Raw genomic sequence first — 19,413 nt, 5'->3', positions numbered from 1 at the left:
TTAATATTATTTAAGGATAAAATTAAAATTTATTTCTATGCGTATTATTTTTGTCCCCAACGTTTTCGTTCTATTTAAGTCCCTAACGTTTTCAAAATCATCTCAATTTTGTCCCGCCGTCAATTCTGTTAACGGATCCCTAACGGCAGGATAACATTGAGTCAGTTTTGAAACGTTAAGGACTTAAATAGGACGATTGAAACGTTATGGACAACTTTGGGACTTACCCCAAACGTTGGGGACAAAAATGATACTTTACTCAATATTAATTGATAGCATATATAAAATCTAATATCTTCAATTAGACATTGATCAAATATATTTTGAAAATTTATCAATTTAGTCACTAGGTATATTAGGAATAGGTAATAAAAAAAAGATAAATAAAACAAGAATTGAAATTGATCAATAGAAAAGATAAATTGTAATTGAAATAGAAGCAAAAAAAAGATAGATTAAAATTGAATACAAAGATAATCATTATATTTTTTATCTAATTTCTTAATGTAACAAGAAATGAATTCCTCTACCTAACTTGTTCATATCATAGTTTAGAAATTAAATCGAAATAATTCCTCAACCTCCTGCCCAATTTTCCATGCAATAAGAGAGAGACTCACTCAACTTTACTTGTCTATACAATGGTTCTATCACAAAACCAAAAAGTGCTTTAACATTTTTAATTACTCAATTTTGCTACTACAATAACTAAAAAAAATAGACTAGGAAGTAAGAAACAAAAGATGAAACATTTACTATGAGCTTAATTTTAAGTTTTTTTTTTAATTAAAACTCATTTCTCTCCAAAATTATATTTTTTTTTCCTTTAAATTTTTGTATATTTTGTGAATTTTCTATCACATTTAACTTTTTTAAATAGTGAGTTTCAACATTTTCTTATTGGGTTTCAATATAATTGAAGTAGAGTGTAAAACATAAAAAGACAAACAAATGAGGACTGAGGAACAATTTTTTTTTCTAGTAATCGGAATGACGAACAATTTAACTTGAAAACAAATTTGACTTATGTGTGCAACGTGTCAAACAAACTAGAAATTTTATTACTGACTTCAATATCAGTCCAATACCAAGAAAAAACAAGAGAGAGAAAAACCACCATAGCTGGCCCATATTAAACAATGTATAACATGCACACCAACCGAAGCTCAAAAGGCTTTATTAATTGCTGCACCAAGTTCAAACCCCAGCTGAGACTGGGATGAGGTTTAAGAAATCCTCAAAGTGTGGGTGTGTGAGTAGTGTATTGACCAAAAAAAAAAGAAAAAGGCTTTATTAATTATTATCTCCAATCCCACTAAAATTTTCCCACTCACTAGCCAATTGTGACAACGCATGCGTTGAAGAACCAGCATCTTTGTTCACTGCATCAGCAGCATAAGCTTTCAAATCCTCCATTCTTTTGCGCATTGCTTTACCTTCTTCCTGCTCCATTAGAGACTTTATCACCTTTGAAACTTCCTCCTTTTCAACAACACCATCTTCTCCAACATTCGGCCTCACCGCCACTTTGAGTCCATCAACTAACAATACAGCATTCATCCTCTGCTCTGCAAAGAGTGGCCATGTGATTATTGGAACTCCCACTTGCACACTTTCCAACACCGAGTTCCAACCACAATGACTCAAAAACCCACCAACTGAATCGTGACTAAGGATTTGTACTTGGGGTGCCCATGATGGCAAAACCAAACCTTTCTCTTTGGTTCTTTCTAGAAACCCACTTGGTAAAAATTTCAAAGGATCCTCGTTCTTTTGGTTGTCTAAGTAAGCAGCACTCGATGAATCACTTGGTGCTCTAAGAACCCATAAAAATCTTTGACCACTCAATTCCAAACCGAAAGCTAGCTCATTGATTGCGCTTTGAGAGAGTGTTCCGCCGCTTCCGAAAGAAACATACAAAACAGAACTATGTGGCTGTTTATCCAACCATCTTAAACACTCTAATTCCTCATCACCATCATTGCTTGATGACCTTTTTTGTGTAATTGGTCCAACATCATAAAAGCTGAAGCAACTTTTCTCCTTTGCAAGTGCTTTCATAGCAGCTGATTCCAATTCCAAGAAGCTATTGATTATGAATCCATTTGCAATACTCGATCCTTTGCAACGTTCTAGATAGAGTTTGTAAGCATCAGTGGATCGATTTTGCGTTGGAGATGGAAGATCTCTCCCGAAAACTGGTACACAACCGGGTAAATAGATAGGATCTTTTAGGTCTTTGTACTCACCGGTAACTTGCTCATCAAGTTTTGGCAAATGCAAAGACAATGAAAGAACCATAACTGAAGAAGGGAAGTAAATGTAGGACAAGAAATTGAACTCCTTAGCGAATGAAAGTGCTTCGAAGGCGAAAGCATCTGCGATCAAAGCTGCAAGTGGTTCCCTTAAGGTGAGGGATTTAAGGGTGTCACGAATTGATGGGAGAGAGAGGGTAACGGTTTTTTGGATAAGAACTCCAGGGTATGCTCCTTGGGGCAAGTCTTGTTTGTTGATTGGAGGGAGAAGGACGGAGTGAATGTTTGAAGGAAGAGTTTGAAGGTAGGATTTGGTTGAATCTGGGTGTGGCCCAAGTGAGGGAATCATGCAAGTGACATGAAAATTTGGGTGAAGCTCCAAGAATCTTTTGGAGAACTCAAGTATTGGAACTAGGTGGGTCAAGCCAGGACTGGTAACAAAAGCTATGCGCGTTGTTTTTGCCATCAATTGGATTGTACGAGAAAAGCTATGGTTTTGATTTTGGTTGAGATATGTAAACTATATAGGGAACATTTTTACCTGTAGTAGTTGACTAGTTGTGTCCAACTTCCACGTTGTGAAATGAGTTTCAATTAGGAGTTTGCTAACTAGTATAAATTCTAAGCATACTTTTCAATAATAGGGTAAAGTTCTGTACTAGTCCCAACCTTTTAAAGTGAATTTTATTTTGGTTGATAATGTTTTAATGATTTTATTTTTATTCCAAAATATTTAAAATAATATTTTTGTTAAGACTAAATTTATTCAATTTTTTTTTACTTTTATTCTTTCAATAAGTTCCAACTTTATTCTTTTATTTTTTTTCTTCTCCTTTTTACGCTATTAATTTTTCAAGAGGAATTTAAAAAAAAATAAAAAAATAAAAAAAATAGAATTTAAACTTATTGAGAGAATAAAAATAGAAAAAAATATTGAATAAACGTAACTTTCACAAAAATATTATTAACAGTATATTAATTTCGTTAAGTGTTACTGTGAGATAATATTGATATTATTTTAAATATTTTGAGATAAAAATAAAACTATTTAAAATATTAAAAATTAAAGGTTTAATTATTCTGTTGATTTCTATAATTTTGTAAAATTTTTAATTAGATCTCTATACTTTTTTTTAATTAGGTTTCTGTACCAATTTTTTTAATTAGGTCCCTCTTAACAGTAATTGGCTTTTTTATAAGGATCCAATTAAAAAAAATTAGTACAAAAACCCAATTAAAAAAATATAAGAACCCAATTAAAAAAAATAGTGCAAGAACTCAATTAAAAAAAATACAAAAATCTAACTTAAAATTTTATAAAATTATAAAAACTAACAAAATAATTAAACTAAAATTAAAATAAAATTTATCCCAAATATTAAAAACAAAAACAATGCTTTAGCCGCCATAATAATATAAAGTTCACTTTTTTTTAATTAAGTTAGCAAAACCTTCTTTTCCTCTAAATATCTTTTGTACGTGGGGATACCGTTCATTGAATATAATGCAGATGCGGAATGAGCATCAGCCATCAGGAAACATTATGGAGTCTTCTCTTTATTCTTTCATTGTTTATTTTATTTTAAAATGAAGAAATTAACTTTCGAAGAGGCAGTTGCGCAATGACGTAACGCAGGACGCACCTGAGCTGTTTTGATCTTAAATATTCACAGGCCACGTAAAACAAGCTAGATTGATTTTGTCATCTAATATATTTGACATAAAAAAAATGCTAGATGAATACCAAATTTCAACTAACACATGTATTGCTGGCAAAAATACAAAAAATTAATATTATTTTTTTGTTTTGTAAAGGACAAACAAATTTTTTATTTGATAAATTTATTATGTATTTAATTCAAAATTTTATAAAAATAATTAAATAATTATTTAAAAAATATACACACAAAATTAAATAAAAATTTGATCTTTATATTTTTATAATAAAAAATTATTAAATTTTAAAAATAAAAATATTTTATTTTTTTAAAGACAATACTACGGTATAAATATAAATCTGTATATATATATACAGATATTTTATTTTAATCACATATATAACAACACCTGGTAATTAATTTAAATTAGCCATTATAATTCACATAAACTCATTATCTATTTTCTAATAGATAACAAAAAAGATGACACAATATTTTATCTAAAGTAAATATAACAGATGAAAATATTTATGTCAACTACTCACGTATATATAATATCAAAGATGTAAATTTTAACATTTTAGAATAACTAATAACAAATAAATAAGATTGATAATAACAATCAACAATGTCATTTTTATTAATATATCATTTATACAATTTTTATACAAAAAAAAATTAAAATCACTAATATTTTTTAATTTTACACAACAAACTTAATTTAAAAAATATACCTATAAAAATTTTAAATTTTAATTTTTAAAAAGATTAAAATACTTTTATAATTAATACTTTAAAGAACAAAACAATTTTTGAAGATTGATTTTAAAAAAACTAAAATACATTTTAGTTTATTCTTAAAGGACTAAATATCCTTTTAAGCATTAATTTAAAAAATATTAAATTATTCTTATATGATTAACTGAGGTTGATTGATTGTATTAGCAATTGTGAATTTAAATTTAATATTAAAAATATTAAAATAATATTTTATTTATTTCTAAAAGAATTAAAATAATATTTTAAGATTAATCTTACAAACATTAAAATTAACCCTTTAAAATTAAGGTTATCTAATTATATTAGAAATTATAATCCAACTTTTAAGAATACTAAAATAAAGATAGAGTTTGTTCTAAGAGACTAAAATGTCATTTAGCATGAATTTAAATAATTTTATTTTAATACTGTGATATAACTATGCAGGCAATTTGACACTTAATTTGAATAAAGGGAGTACGAAGGGAGTATGAGAGTAGTACAAAGGTTCAACAACTAGAAAAAAAATGAACCAATTCACCTAATAAATAACAGAATTGAGAAGTAGAGTTGAGGAAGGGAGAGCTTCCTGCAGCAGAGAAAAAGGGGATATTAGTCAAAATGGCTAATAGTGAGAATTAACAGAGAATGGCAATTTCAGAGGGTGAGAGGGTCAGAGCTTACAACTTCCATGCCATTCTCTTGGTGCCTTTCTTCCTATAGATTTGTTGTCATTTCCGAAAAGTTTGTTGCTTCCATATTGCTAGTTGAGTTGTAATGCCAGCTGCCCCATTTCTCTTTCCTTCTATCAACAGTCCCGTTCAAATTGACCTTGTCCTCAAGGTCGAAGTTGGGGTGTAGCTGCTTCATATCTTCATAAACTTTCCAAGTAGCATCCTCCACAGGCAAAGCTTTCCACTTGATCAATACCTCTTCATGCCAGCGGTTATCCTTCTTGACCATACGGTGACCTAAGACCAGTTGAGGCTGCAATTCAAGGCTCTGGCCATCCAGCAACAACGGTGAAGGGATGCTGGATTCTGGGGTCTGCCGGTACACTTCTTAAGCAATGACACGTAGAAGACTGGGTAGATTTTAGCAGTTGCTGGGAGCTGCAACTTGTATGCAACTTTACCAATTTTTGCGATCACTGGAAATGGGCCAAAATAGCGCATGCTAAGTTTTTTATTCCTGCGCAACGCCACCGATTGATGTTGATATGGTTGGAGCTTCACATACACCAAATCACCGGCTTGAAACTCTAATTCGCTGCGCTTCTTCTCAGCGTTCAGTTTCATGCGAGCTTGTGTTAGTTGTAAATGGCTCCGAAGGGTTATTAGTATATGGTCACGCTGCTGGAGGAGTTCTTGTACCACTGGTGGGTCCGTGGCCTCAACATTGTAACGAATAAGAGGAGGGGGATCTCTCCCGAATAGGGCCTTGTATGGAGATATACCTGTAGTTGAGTGGATTGCGGTATTATAACTAAATGCCGCCCAAGGCAGTAAATTACACCAAGCCTTCGGGTTCTGCTGAGTATAGCAGTGTAAATACATCTCGAGACATCTATTGAGGACCTCGATCTGGCCATCAGTTTGCGGATGCTAGGTTGAGCTTCGAGCTAACTTGATGCCCTGTGCATTGCACAAGTGTTCCCAGAATTTGCAAGTAAATACCTTGTCTCGGTCGGAGACGATGGACTGGGGAACCCCATGGATGCTAATGATGTGCTTGATGAAAGCATCAGCGACCTTAGAAGCTGAGAAGTCTGATGGGAGGGGAATGAAATGAGAAAATTTAGAGAGACGATCGACCACCACCATGATTGTCGCAAAGCCATGAGAAGAGGGAAGATCGGTAATAAAGTCCATGGAGATATATTGCCACACATGGGAAGGAATGGGGAGTGGCACTAAGCGGCCTGGGGGGTGGACGGGTGGAGTACTTTGTCTGTTGGCAAATGGCACAAGATGAGATGTATTCCTTGATAGAAGTGGCCATGTGTTTCCAAAAGAATTGACTTGCAATTCTAGCCAAGGTTTTCTGAATACCCGCATGTCCACCTAACGGTGAATCGTGGAAGTGCCGCAAAATGTGTTTCACCAATGGAGACTCGGCTAGGATGATAATGCGATTGTCCCAATACCAGAGCCCTTGCATGTTGTGCAACCGGTCTGAGGATGCCGCTGACTCAGATAATTTCGATTTGGGATCGAAATCCTTGAGGCCCTGTTGGATTTGAGCCATCAGCTCACTCTCCATAGTAGTCAGAGACATAAAGGCGTGGGATAAGCCATCTGCTCCCTGATTCTCGGACGCTTTCTTATATTCAATTGAAAAATTATAGCCCAACAGCTTCGACATCTACCGTTGTTGCTCTGGGGCTTGAATGGTCTGTTGTTGCAGCTCCTGCAAGCTTTTATGATCTGTTCAGATAATAAACCTATTGCCGAGAAGGTAGTGGCGGAACTTGGCCACAGCCGAAATGATGGCATGCATCTTCCGAGCGTAAGCTAACCAGTTTTGGTTGGAGGTAGGGAGTTTTTGGGAGAAAAATACAATAGGGTGGTTGTCTTGGCTGAGGATTGCACCAATTCCGGTCCCCGAAGCATCAGTTTCCAGCACAAAGGGTTTCGAGAAATTCGGTAGGACCAGCACCGGCGCTGTTGTAAGTGCATATTTAAGGTTGATGAAGGCATCGTTGGTGGCCATAGACCAAGTGAAGGCGTCCTTCTTCAGTAAGTCTGTGAGTGCCGCAGCCAAGGTAGCAAACTGGCGGATGAACTTTCTATAGTAACTAGCAAGGTCCAAGAATGCACGAAGTTGCTTCACCGAGGTCAGCACAGGCAACTCCCTGATAGCTGTGACCTTTGAACCATCCACGTGGACACCATGTCTGGATACTACATGTCCCAAGTAATCAATGCTCTGCTGCCCAAAGGAACATTTTGACAACTTAGCGAAGAGGGTGTTCTCCTGAAGAATGGACAAGACATGCTTCAAGTGTTGCAAATGAGAATCCCAATCAAGACTATAGGCGAGTATATCATCGAAGAAGACTAGCACAAACTTCCTTAGGACCACCGCAAAAATGGAATTCATGAGGTTTTGGAAGGTCGCTGGTGCATTAGATAACCCGTATGGCATTACCAGCCATTCGTATAATCCCTGGTGTGTCCGGAAGGCAGTCTTATGACGATCATCTTCACGGACCCTGATTTGGTGATAGCCTGATCGGAGGTCCAATTTGGAGAAGAATTGCGCTCCAAAGAGCTCGTCGACGGTTGGCATGGGAAAAGAGTCTTTTACGGTCACAGCGTTGAGAGCCCGATAGTCCATACAAAAATGTCATGTCCCGTCTTTCTTCTTAACTAACAAGATTGGGGACGAAAAAGGGCTGGTGTTGGGCTGCACCACGCCTTCCGACACCAACTCAGCCACAATACGTTCAATCTCGGCTTTTTGGCTATGTGGATACTGGTATGGGCACACCTTCACCGGGGAGGAGTTGGGAAATAGGGTGATACTATGGTCATAGGTATGCGGTGGCGGGAGGCCGTGCGGGATCTAAAACACTATAGCGAAGTCGGTTAGAAGTGAGGCCAGTTCAGGCGGCATGGTGGAGGGAAAATCCAATGGGGGCCAGAACAGGGGTCTCGGGTGGCTGGGCTTGAAGAGTGTATAATTCAGCAATAGCAGACATCGAGAGGAGACACCGGAATTGGCTAAAGTGAGCCTGGGTTGGACCTTGCCACTTCTCGCCTTGCAGAGTGACCAATCGATCCCCAACCAAGAATGTGATGAATTTATCTTTATAGTTGACCAAGTGAATATCCAGTGTCTCTAACCAACTGTCACCCAAAACCAACTCCTTTGAAGCAATTGGCAGCACAAAGGTTGAAATAGAGAGAGTATGACCCTGGATGGTGACTGAAACATTGCGTACTTCACCTTCACAGTGTAGTAAGGCGCCGTTGCCGACCTCCACTGCAAATTTTGGGGCTGGAAAGATGGGGAGAGCAAGCATAGTTGAGAGGTCAGGGTGGATGAAGTTGTCAAAACTGCCGCCATCCATGAGAATCCGAAGTTGTTTCCCTGCAATAGAGCCCGTGAACTGAATCGACTTCCTAGAGGGTACTCCTGACAGAGCATTAAAGGATAAGTGGTGAGGTTCCTCAGTGGTGGAATCCTGATCAGGGGTGGAAATGGGTGGGCTAAGGGGCTCCTCCGGCGAGTCTTGGTCCGGTGGGAGTTCCTCCACTGACTGGATGATGAAGTAGTGTTTGGAACAGCATTTGTGGGAGGGGGAGAATTGTTCGTCGCAAGTAAAGCACAAACCCTTGTCACGGCGAAATTGAATCTCAGCGAGGGAGAGTTTACAGAGGGGGTTTGATTTGGGCGGGGTTGGGAGGAGCGGGGGTGCTGAAGGCGTGCGTGGGGTTGGGGTTGGGGTGTCCGCGTGGGTTTTGCTTGCCGAAGTGAAAAGGGGGCGTTTTGGGGGTGGGACAGGAAAGGCATGGTTGGGGTTCGAGATCTGGATGAGGTTGGAAAGAACTTCTCGTCGAATAACTTGGCCAGGGCGACCGCCTGTAGCAATGAATTCGGTGAACGCGATTTGACTTCGCGTTTTAGATCTGGGTGTAACCCACCAACAAAGCAGTCAAGAAGAAGAGCATCATCCATACTGTATGCCCTTGCGGCCAGATCGGTGAAGGTGTCGAAGTATGTGGTGAAGGTGGAAGATTGTTTCAACTTCAGCAAATCCTCGCGGGGATTGTCGAACTGGGATGGGCCGAATTGGATCTGCATCGCGGTGGATAAGGTAAACCAATCTTGGATTGGGCTTGTTCTTTTGAGCAATTGAAACCAGGACAGAGCCTTACCTTCCAGGCTCACGGCGGCGAGGTCAACCTTCTGGTCCTACAGGATGTCGTGGATCTTGAAGAAACGATAGATCCACTGGAGCACATCATCGCCACCGGAGAAACGGAAAAACTCAAGCTTCACGTGTCGTGGGGTGCAAAGATCGAGTGGGGTTGATTTGCTGACACCGACCCCTCAGCACGTTGAGCGGCATGAGCCTGAAGTAAAGCCAGGGATTGATTGATGGCAGCAAGTTGCTCCTGATGGACCTCGGAGCATTCAGAGAGTTTGTTGATAGCGGGTTGCATTGTTTGCATCAGAGTATTGTCGGCCATGAAAATGAAAGCAAAATGAAAGGACCAGTTGATATAACTATGCAGGCAATTCGACACTTAATTTGAATGAAGGGAGTACGAGGGTAGTACAAAGGTTCAACAACTAGGAAAAAAATGAACCAATTCACCTAACAGATAACAGAATTGAGAAGTAGAGTTGAGGAAGGGAGAGCTTCTTGCAGCAGAGAAGGAAGGGATATTAGTCAAAATGGCCAATAGTGAGAATTAACAGAGAAGGATAATTTCAGAGGGTGAGAGGGTCAGAGCTCACAACTTCCATGCCATCCCCTTGGTGCCTTTCTTCCTATGTATTTGTTGTCATTTTCGGAAAATTTGTTGCTTCCATATTGCTAGTTGAGTTGTTATGCCAGCTGCCCCATTTCTCTTTCCTTCCATCATACTGTCACTGTAAAATAGTTTTATGCATGCATCTAATTATATAGCAACATGTTAGAAAAAATAACTACGTTTTACTTTAATAACTTTAATAGTATGAATAGTCATTGAAAAAAAGAATATATGAACGATTATATAAAATATTTTACATTATCAGTGCATTAAAATTAAATTTTAATTTAAAAAGATAAAAATATCGTGATTTTTTATTGAATTATAAATTAAAAATTTGAATTGAAGTTTTAAAATACTAAAATACCATATCGATTATTTTAGTCAAAAGAATCATAAATTAAAATATTTTTAAAATAACTAAAAAAATTCTCTTACAAAACTAAAAGAGATTTTACAAAATAAAGAATAAAATATTAGAATTAAAATGATAAATATTTAATTAGAATATTTTTTAAACAACACATTTTTATAATATTTTTGAATTCTTTTAATTACTAAACACATCTTTTAGAAATTCATACCTTTGATAATATTTTGAAGTTAAATCTCGGATTTTTATGTGTAGTTCATAAACAAAATTATTGAATTTTTGTACTTATTCTATTAGTGATTAAGTTTAGTTTAAAAATACTTGACGCAATAATAATATCTAATATTCTTAAATTTTTTAGTTATTTGAATAATTGTTTAGTTTAAAATACTTGATAAAATAACATTTTGTAACACTATTTTATAAAAATTATCATTTACAATGCACTATTAACTATAAATTTTAACCAAAAAATATTTACCATTTTTAATATTGATTAATACTAAAAGAGCAATTCAACTATTAAAAAATATAAATATGATTGATTATTACAAAATGAAGCCAAATTATTCCAAAAAAAATTATTATTTTCATAATAAATATTTAATCAATAATTTTGTGTCAAATAAAATTATACATTTAAATACCAGTTAAAAATTAAAATATTAATTTTTGTATTTTTATCTCTAGATATAAATTATAGTTTTAATTTTTTTTATTATCACTATTTGCATAAAAACTCATACTTTTTTGTATTTATTTTTCTTACGAGAATATAAATTTAATATTTGTTAAATATATGACAAAAGTGTGCTATGCATATCTAAATAAAAAAATTAAAATTATTTAAGATGTTCAAATTAAAATTGAATATTTGAATTTATTTACTTTATGAAGATAAAAAAACTAATTTTTTTTGTTAAATCCTGATGAGAGAAAACAAATTTTTTTTCTTTCCTCAAAAATAATCTTCAAATTATCTTCAAAACAATTATTTAAGTTATATCAAAGCAAAAAAAATTAATACAACAAATAGCACGACAATTGTGAACAAGCCAATATTAAGTTATTAATATACACTTGATTTTGGGTACAACAAATTTAATATTTTTTATTAGCTCTCAAGTAGTATTTAATGTTATTTAGCTATTATGATTCTACTCTTTCGACACAAAAAAAAAACGAAAAAAAATGATTATTATTATGTATGCAACTCTATAAGCTAGCAATGATAATTGGCTTATGTGAAGCTTTAAGTTACTTAATATTTTGTGAATTTATTTCTCATTGCACTAAAAAAAAATGACGTGTCATTATTTTTGTGATTAAAATAGATGTATATTAATATCTGTACGTTATACTTTTTCTTTTTTAATTATGCTTCCGAAAAACTATATCAAAATTTAATCTTTAAAATATTATTTTGAGAATACATATTTAATGTTAGATATTTTTATTATATTTTAAAATTATTTAAAAATATTTTTTTCAATACCAAAATTCAAATACATTTTTATTCGCGATAAAACTATTCGAATGTATTTTCTTTTTATGATTTACCCTGTTATATATTTTATACATTTATATACATTATTTCACATAAGTGTTTGATAAGGTGATTAGTCATCAAAATAATAAAAAAAAATATATAATAAAATATAGAATTTTTTACTTATTTAAATTTGAAAAAAAATAATTAATAATATACTTGTCCTATTATAATTTACAACATTATTTACATAAATATCCTAATTTTATTATTAGTAAATCACGCTAAGATCTGCACTTTTATTAAATAACATCTAAATCATATTAAGAAGAATTGATTTAATATATTTTAAATCTTTAATAAATCCTGCCAGTATTTAAGAAATTTAATAGATGTACTAATAAAATATAAAAAATTGAGATTTTACGTAAAATTAAAAAAATAAATTAAATATATAAAACGTAATAAAATCTTAACAAAATTTAAATCGTAAAATCGTTAAATTTAATAAAAGTTTTATAAATTTAATTGACTCATTTAAAATCGTAATATCCGAATATTTTAAAAATTAAATCAAAATTTTAGTTATTATATATACTAGTATTTACCCAAGTCGGTGCGATTTATTAACAAACTTATGCAATTTTTCTTTAAAAAAAATTGCATAAATTTAAAGCTCGATGTGTATAAAATTATAGAAACAAATTCTCACTGCGATTTATTAGTTTTGTTATAACTATCAGTATGCTTCTGCAACTTATTCTTTGTTATTAAATCACTCCCTTTGAAATCAATTTGGATTAACTCCCTCCTAAGTTTAAATAAATATTAAGAATTTAAATTTTATTTTATATATAATAATTCATTGATTAATTATAATTTTTTAAATAGAGTTTAAATTCATAACGAATTAATCCTTAACTTATAATTTATTCAAAAAAATAAATCCATATCTTTGGTTATATTTATTTACAGAATACTAAAACAGAAATATAAAGACACAAAATTGTGTTTAGTAAATGAGATATGAATAAAAACACTGAATTAGTGTATTTTGTGTCTATCCTAACAAAAATATAAGAAACATTAACAAGAAACACAACTTATTTTTTATTTTTTTAATAATTTTTATTATTTTTTATAATTATATTTTTATTATTATATTATTATTGTTGCTATTTTTTTTGAATAAATTATTAGTTGATATTATTTAGAATTTAATAATTATCACTTTTCTTTGCCAGGATATCAAGAATTTATAGCCCAATAAAAATAAATTAAATTTTCATAATTTATTTCAATTTATTACCACTCTATTATATCTATCTTATTCTTAGTAACTTATTTTATCTTATTCTTAAAATTAAACACAATTTTTAATGCCATTTAGATGCTATTTAATAAATATGCAATTACTACTCTAACTTACTCGTACTAAAAATAGAATATTTATATAAATAATATCGTAATAGGATAAATATATTATTAAATAATTTTTTCATTAACATAATTAGATTCTGCATGGAGGAAAAAACAATCATTGTCTTTTTCTTTTTTCTTTTTATTTTTTACTTTTATTCATATAATATGATTATTAAGGATAAATTAGGCTATTTTGTGCTTAGTCGAGAGTGTCAATTTTATCAAAATTTTATTATCTTCGCATTTATATCAATTTCAGTCTGAGAACCACCATCTAAATCAACTAAGGATTAGTGTTCTGTACTCAGTTTTCGAATCCTCCGTCGAAACAATCACAATTTCGTTACTGGACTCAAATCGGTCCACTAACTATAAATTTCTAATCATTATTTAAATTTTAATACTTTTTTTTATTTTAACTAATAAGATAAGATAAGATAATTATCTCATACTATATAAAAGGGGTCAAGAGCTCCTTTATGTACGATACATATCCGTAACCCTCACCTATACCTCTTAGATGCATATCCCGCCGCTCCAAAAATCCAATCTCGTCACTGGCTCGACCGGTGAATCTCCAATCCATCTCACAATCCGTACTAGCGATTTCATGTACATTGACGCTGTCTGTGGGGATTCGCTAGGTCTTGGCGGAATGAAGGAGATTTTCGAAGAACACTCCTCAAGCCACCACCATGGATCTGACCCAAATAACCCAACGTCGAACCATGGAGCAGTGTCCCTCCGACCCTCGGGAGGATAACCAGCGTCGTTCACTCCAGCCAACTCCCGATAGGCAGCGGCCAAAAGAAGATGAGCGCCATCTCAATCCCAAACGCCTGATGGACTAGGAGAGAAAGCAATGAAGATAATCCAAGAGCTCTATCAAAGAGTACAAAACCTTGAGGACTGGGACGTGACCAAAAAGCGATACTAGCCAGAACACACAAGCCAGGCGACCTCTAGGAGCTGATCACAACGAGAAATCAAGAATGAAAGGTCACCCAAAAAACGACATGGAAAATGACGAACGTGATCGTTATTGAACAATCCATTCAATACAAGTTTTCAATCTCCAATAATCAAGCAGAATATGAAGCCTTCTTAGCCGAACTAACGTTGGCCAAAGAGGTCGGCGCAAGAACACTAGAAGTCTGCAGCAACTCTCAGGTGGTCAGCTTTCAAATAAATGGGGACTACCAAACACGGGACCCTCTGTTACAACAGTACCTATCCAAGGTCAAAGAGCTAACGGCCAGATTCGATAAAGTGACCGTTCGACACATTCTCCAAGAATGAAACATGAGAGCTGATTTGCTCTCTAAGCTAGCAAGTACCAAATCAGTCTCTGGGAACCGATCACTAATCCAAGAAGTCGTCAGGACACCATTCGTTGTGACCTCAGCTTCGGTAAACCTCCCCGTGACGAATCATCACTCCTGGACCTTCCTAATCCTCCGGTACCTCAACGGCTGAAACCTACCTGAAGACCCAAAGGAGGCAAAGCGTCACTACAAAATTTTTATTTGTTTGTGGTAATTTTTTAATGGGAGTTATTAAAAACTTCCGTAATATATTTTATTTGTCACAAATTATAAAACTCCCTAAATAATTAACAAGAACTCCCACAGTTATAATACTCCTAATCCAATCAATTATAAAATAATCAAACCCAAACAAATATTCACTCAGTCCATACAAAAAAATCATAACGGGGCTTCGAGAGAGAGTAGGATCTCTCTGAAACCTTAGAATTTCAATGTCATTGCCACCGCCACCGCCATTCATGTCTGTGCCGTTGTTGTTGTCATTGTCATTGTCTCCTTCGTCAACACGTCACTGGTGGAGTTATGAATGGAGGATGAGGTGATCGTGGAGCCTCTCAATTCGTGGAGCTCTCGGGATAGTATTTCAGTGATAATTTTATTTAGATCGTTGAGGTAATGCTTAGATCTTCTGCTTATGCGTCATCTTCTACGACGGATTCTTCCACTGGTTCTACTTTTGCTCTAGTGGCTTGAAGCACTCAGAGCGAGGTTTCAGCACGGATGCGATTGCACTAGCTGAGGAGATCTGGAAGGTGAGAGAGCGGGAGTCTCTGGAAGCTTCAATTGAAACTGCGTTCGAAGCTATTAGATCTCATGGAACTGATTCTCATGTCGTTCCAACTCATTGCAGTGAGAATTTCTTCCTAATTTTTTTTGTTTAGTTCGGGACTTAAATTTTTTCACTCGCTTCCGTTCAGAATTTGTTTAGACAATCTCTGTGTTTGTGAGGGAGGTGTATTGAATTTGAGTTCTCTATTAACTCCAGTTTGTGTTTAGTTCAGCTTCATACGAATACTTTCTCACTTGCTTCTATCATTTCAATGATTCCAAATTATAAAGCTAGTAAGGTACCTTTTATGGAAATTTAGAAGATCGATAGTAGTTACTATTCTGAGGTATATATGTATGTCTCTCTAATAATTCCTTTTTAAATGGAAGATTGAACTTACTGATTATAAAACAGTTCGCTAAATAGATGACCTTGCAGACTCTTCATAAGCTCTTTATTATCAATGCTGGATCCGGCTTTAAAATGTTATGAAAAGCCATTAAGACATTCCTAGATATTTGTACAATAGCAAAAGTTCAATTATGGATCATTATTATATTCCATCATATTATTCCATTTTTAGATATCTTGAACTAGCAAAATTCTTATTCCAATGACACTAATTTTACTTTTGGCATGCCAACTATGTTATAGTTACTGTGATTGATGGTGGCAATGGATTGGCACTAGTGATAATGGTGGTTTAGTTGTTAGTGATTATATAAATCTTATTAATATTTAAGTTGATAGTACACGTTAAAGGTTTTTTTTTCTTTTGGTTTGTAATATTATCTTGCTTTTGGTTGAACTGATTATTTTGGTTTGATTTATAGTAAGAATTTGTCTCCTATTTTTCTAAAGGCAATATATTTGTATTATAACAAATTTTAACTGTTATTATATTTTATCTACTTATGTGAATGATTAATCCTTGATTGGAAAAAACAAATTATCCCCTCATTTTTGTTATTTCTACCGGAAAGAAGAAGGTGATTTAAGAAAATAGTATGTCAAGAGCTGAAGATATGGCTTCTAAATTCTTGGGGCTTTCATAGGATTCCAAATTTTATGTCAAGAGCTCTGGCTTCAGATCTCTTTATGAATTTTTCTCCACCTTTTTCGTTTAATTGTTTTGCTATTCTCCTTTTCTTGATTGAATTTGTTCAGCGACAATAGTATGGCGATTGTCGCAACACACTAGATGCTTTGGCTTTTCAAACATTATGGATATTTTTTACTTGGTTGATATAAGTACTAAATTTCATGTGTAGATGTGATTTTTTTTATTATCAATTCTCAACGGAGTTAGTTTGAAATGTCCTGATCTGAAGATTTTCTACATCAAGATCAAGCCGTAACAATCGAAAGTATGCATTCTTTTTAACCTTTTCTCCCCATTTTTATTTGAAGCAAATGTAGCATGAAAATTTTAGATTTGTTGTCATAATACTGATTTTATGCCACTGTTCCTTTTTACTAGGTGTGGAAAAGATCATTTGTTAAACTATAAGTTACCAATTTATGCACTCGTCTGAATCATCAACTAAATATTCTAAGCTTGTGTTGTCTGCAGAAAGGATGACTTCTTTTCATTTTGATTCTACCATCCCTAAAATTTAGAGTAATGAGAAATATATCAAAGTCCTTTAATTTTTAACCCATTTTTTACACTTCATTGCTGCAGCATTAATTATAGGATGAATATTCTGCACAACATTTAAAATGAAAATAAGAGCTTAAAGAAATTAGTAAAAGTAATTTAACACAAGCTGCTGCAAATTTATATATTTTACCACTTTACCATATGCAACTTGTTTTGCATTGTCACTTTTTCAAAATATGGCATTGCCTATAATTATTCTTTATTATATTTGCTTTTCTGTGACAGGATGCGGTTACTGAAAATGAATTTGAAAAAAATTGTTTGCCAATCATTGTTTCATCTTCAGCTTGGTATATGTTTTCTGCCATTGTTTTCATTAAATAGTGAAAATTTTGATTTAAATATGTAAATTTAATTGATCTAAGCTGTCATTTCATACCAATTTGATTAATGTAATTTGTTTAAATTTTTGTTCATTTCATACTAATTACTAATTTTTTAAAGTTAAATAATCTTTAGTTTGATTGATGTAATTTTTTCAATCAATAATAGTAGTTTATAACTTTTAAATATGTTTAGTTTCAATTTTAAATTGTTTGTAACCGTTTAGTTTGATGCAATTTTTTTTTAAATTTAGTTTTTGTAAGGATTTTAAATCGCCACAGAAATTTTAAAAAATTGCAAAAAAAAATCAAATCAAAACCTCCACAAAGCAGATAAATAACCGCCACTAAATTATGTCTTGGGGTTCTGTAAAACCGCCACAAATAAGTTCGTGGTACCTCAAATTTGGAAGGGTTAGAAAACTCCCACCAATTTTTTGGTGGGGGTTTCAAACCCCCACAAACCAGAAAAAAATCCACCATAAATCAACTTGAATCCTGTAGTGCGTATAAAATGGGAGGTCGCGAAGTATACCACAGTAGTAGGGCAACTATACAGATCGAGGGTTGTCCCAGTCCCTCCTCAAATGCGTAGAGTCAGACGACATGAATTACATACTTTGTGAAATTCACAAAAAATGCTGTGGCCATCACATTGGGGACAAAATCCTAACTCAGAAATTCATCCGAGCCAGGTACTTTTTAGATCTATTTTGACTTGAGTGTCGAAGTATCTTTGCAAGTATTACTTCGGCCACTCCAAAAATCCAATCTCGTCACTGTCTCGACTGATGAATCTTAGATCCATCTCACAACTCCTATCAGCGATTTCGTGTACAATTAGAAATTATAATCTTAAAGCTTTAATGATTTGGTTGGTGATTTTGAACTCTTAGAAGTGTGATCAAAGTTCGGGACTGAAGTAGCGTTTTAAATCAAAATTGTTTAGCAGGTTCGTCAAAAGATCCTAGGACCCCAACTTGCCAAAATTGATGAAACTAAATATGAGTTATGTTCTTGGTGATAGCATGATAGAATATCAATGGTTTGAATCATATTTAGATATATTTTTTAAATTAAAAAAAACTTTAAAAACTTATCAGGTCTTAGGATTGAGACTTGTATCCTGTGAGCAGCGAAAGAAATTAGTCCAGAGACTCAGATTTTAGTAGAAAACTTAGATTTAGTTTTAAAGTTGTTTTCGAGGTCTTAGCTAAGAGAGATATAGACTTAATCTTTAATTTTGAATAGAGTTTCTGAGATCCCTAAAGAATACACCAAGCAACAATAAAGGAGATAATATATAGTTCGAATTTTACTATTTGAATAAATAATATTTAGAAGAGATTATGTTTTAATTTTTATCTGCTAAACTTGAATAAGAAACTGGTACTTCTTAGGGTCCTATATGTTTTAATGTTCTTAATTAAGGATTTCCAAATGCAAGAAAATGAAAACCAAAGTTCTTATAATTGATAAACTTTGAAGAACAAGTCTTAAGAATTAATTTAATTTAGAGAAGTTTCATCAAAGTTACCATTTCCAAGTAATTAGGCGAAGAATCATAGCAACTTGTAACATGAACCAAGTTAAGAAAATAGCCGAAAAACAGTGTGTATACAAATATAAGAAAATATATTAGACCTTTCTGTTTTCCTAATTTCTCGTCAAATGGACAGCAAATAGAGCTAGAATTTGATTCTGAGATCCTTCAAAGTTTGCATTCTTCTCCTAATTTCTACTTTTATTAAAGTTTACCCTTAAAATATTCACTATGACTTCACTAGTGAAACGTAGTTGAAGAAAATTTCTATATAATTCGCTGTTTCTATCTTGCCCTGGGCACAGAATGTGTAGTTTATGGTTGACGGAAGGAGACTCGTTATTT

General features: G+C 33.4%; 1 protein-coding gene across 1 annotated transcript; it reads right to left on the bottom strand.

The window, feature by feature from the left end:
* Window positions 1–1,040: 1,040 nt before the first annotated feature.
* LOC107495096 (hydroquinone glucosyltransferase) lies at window positions 1,041–2,830 on the bottom strand. Its single transcript, XM_016116174.3, has one exon. The coding sequence runs from the start codon at window positions 2,719–2,721 to the stop codon at window positions 1,294–1,296; it is 1,428 nt and encodes a 475-aa protein (XP_015971660.1). The 5' UTR covers window positions 2,722–2,830; the 3' UTR covers window positions 1,041–1,293.
* Window positions 2,831–19,413: the final 16,583 nt, after the last annotated feature.

This window comes from Arachis duranensis, chromosome 6 (genome assembly GCF_000817695.3).
Source record: "Arachis duranensis cultivar V14167 chromosome 6, aradu.V14167.gnm2.J7QH, whole genome shotgun sequence".
Lineage (NCBI taxonomy): Eukaryota > Viridiplantae > Streptophyta > Magnoliopsida > Fabales > Fabaceae > Arachis > Arachis duranensis.
The sequence above is the reverse complement of the archived record's forward strand: the minus strand, read 5'-3'. Positions and strand labels throughout refer to the sequence as shown.

Bases quoted from the DNA above. Each gene is read 5' to 3' on its own strand.
- LOC107495096 (XM_016116174.3), bottom strand. From the start codon at position 2,721: ATGGCAAAAACAACGCGCATAGCTTTTGTTACCAGTCCTGGCTTGACC.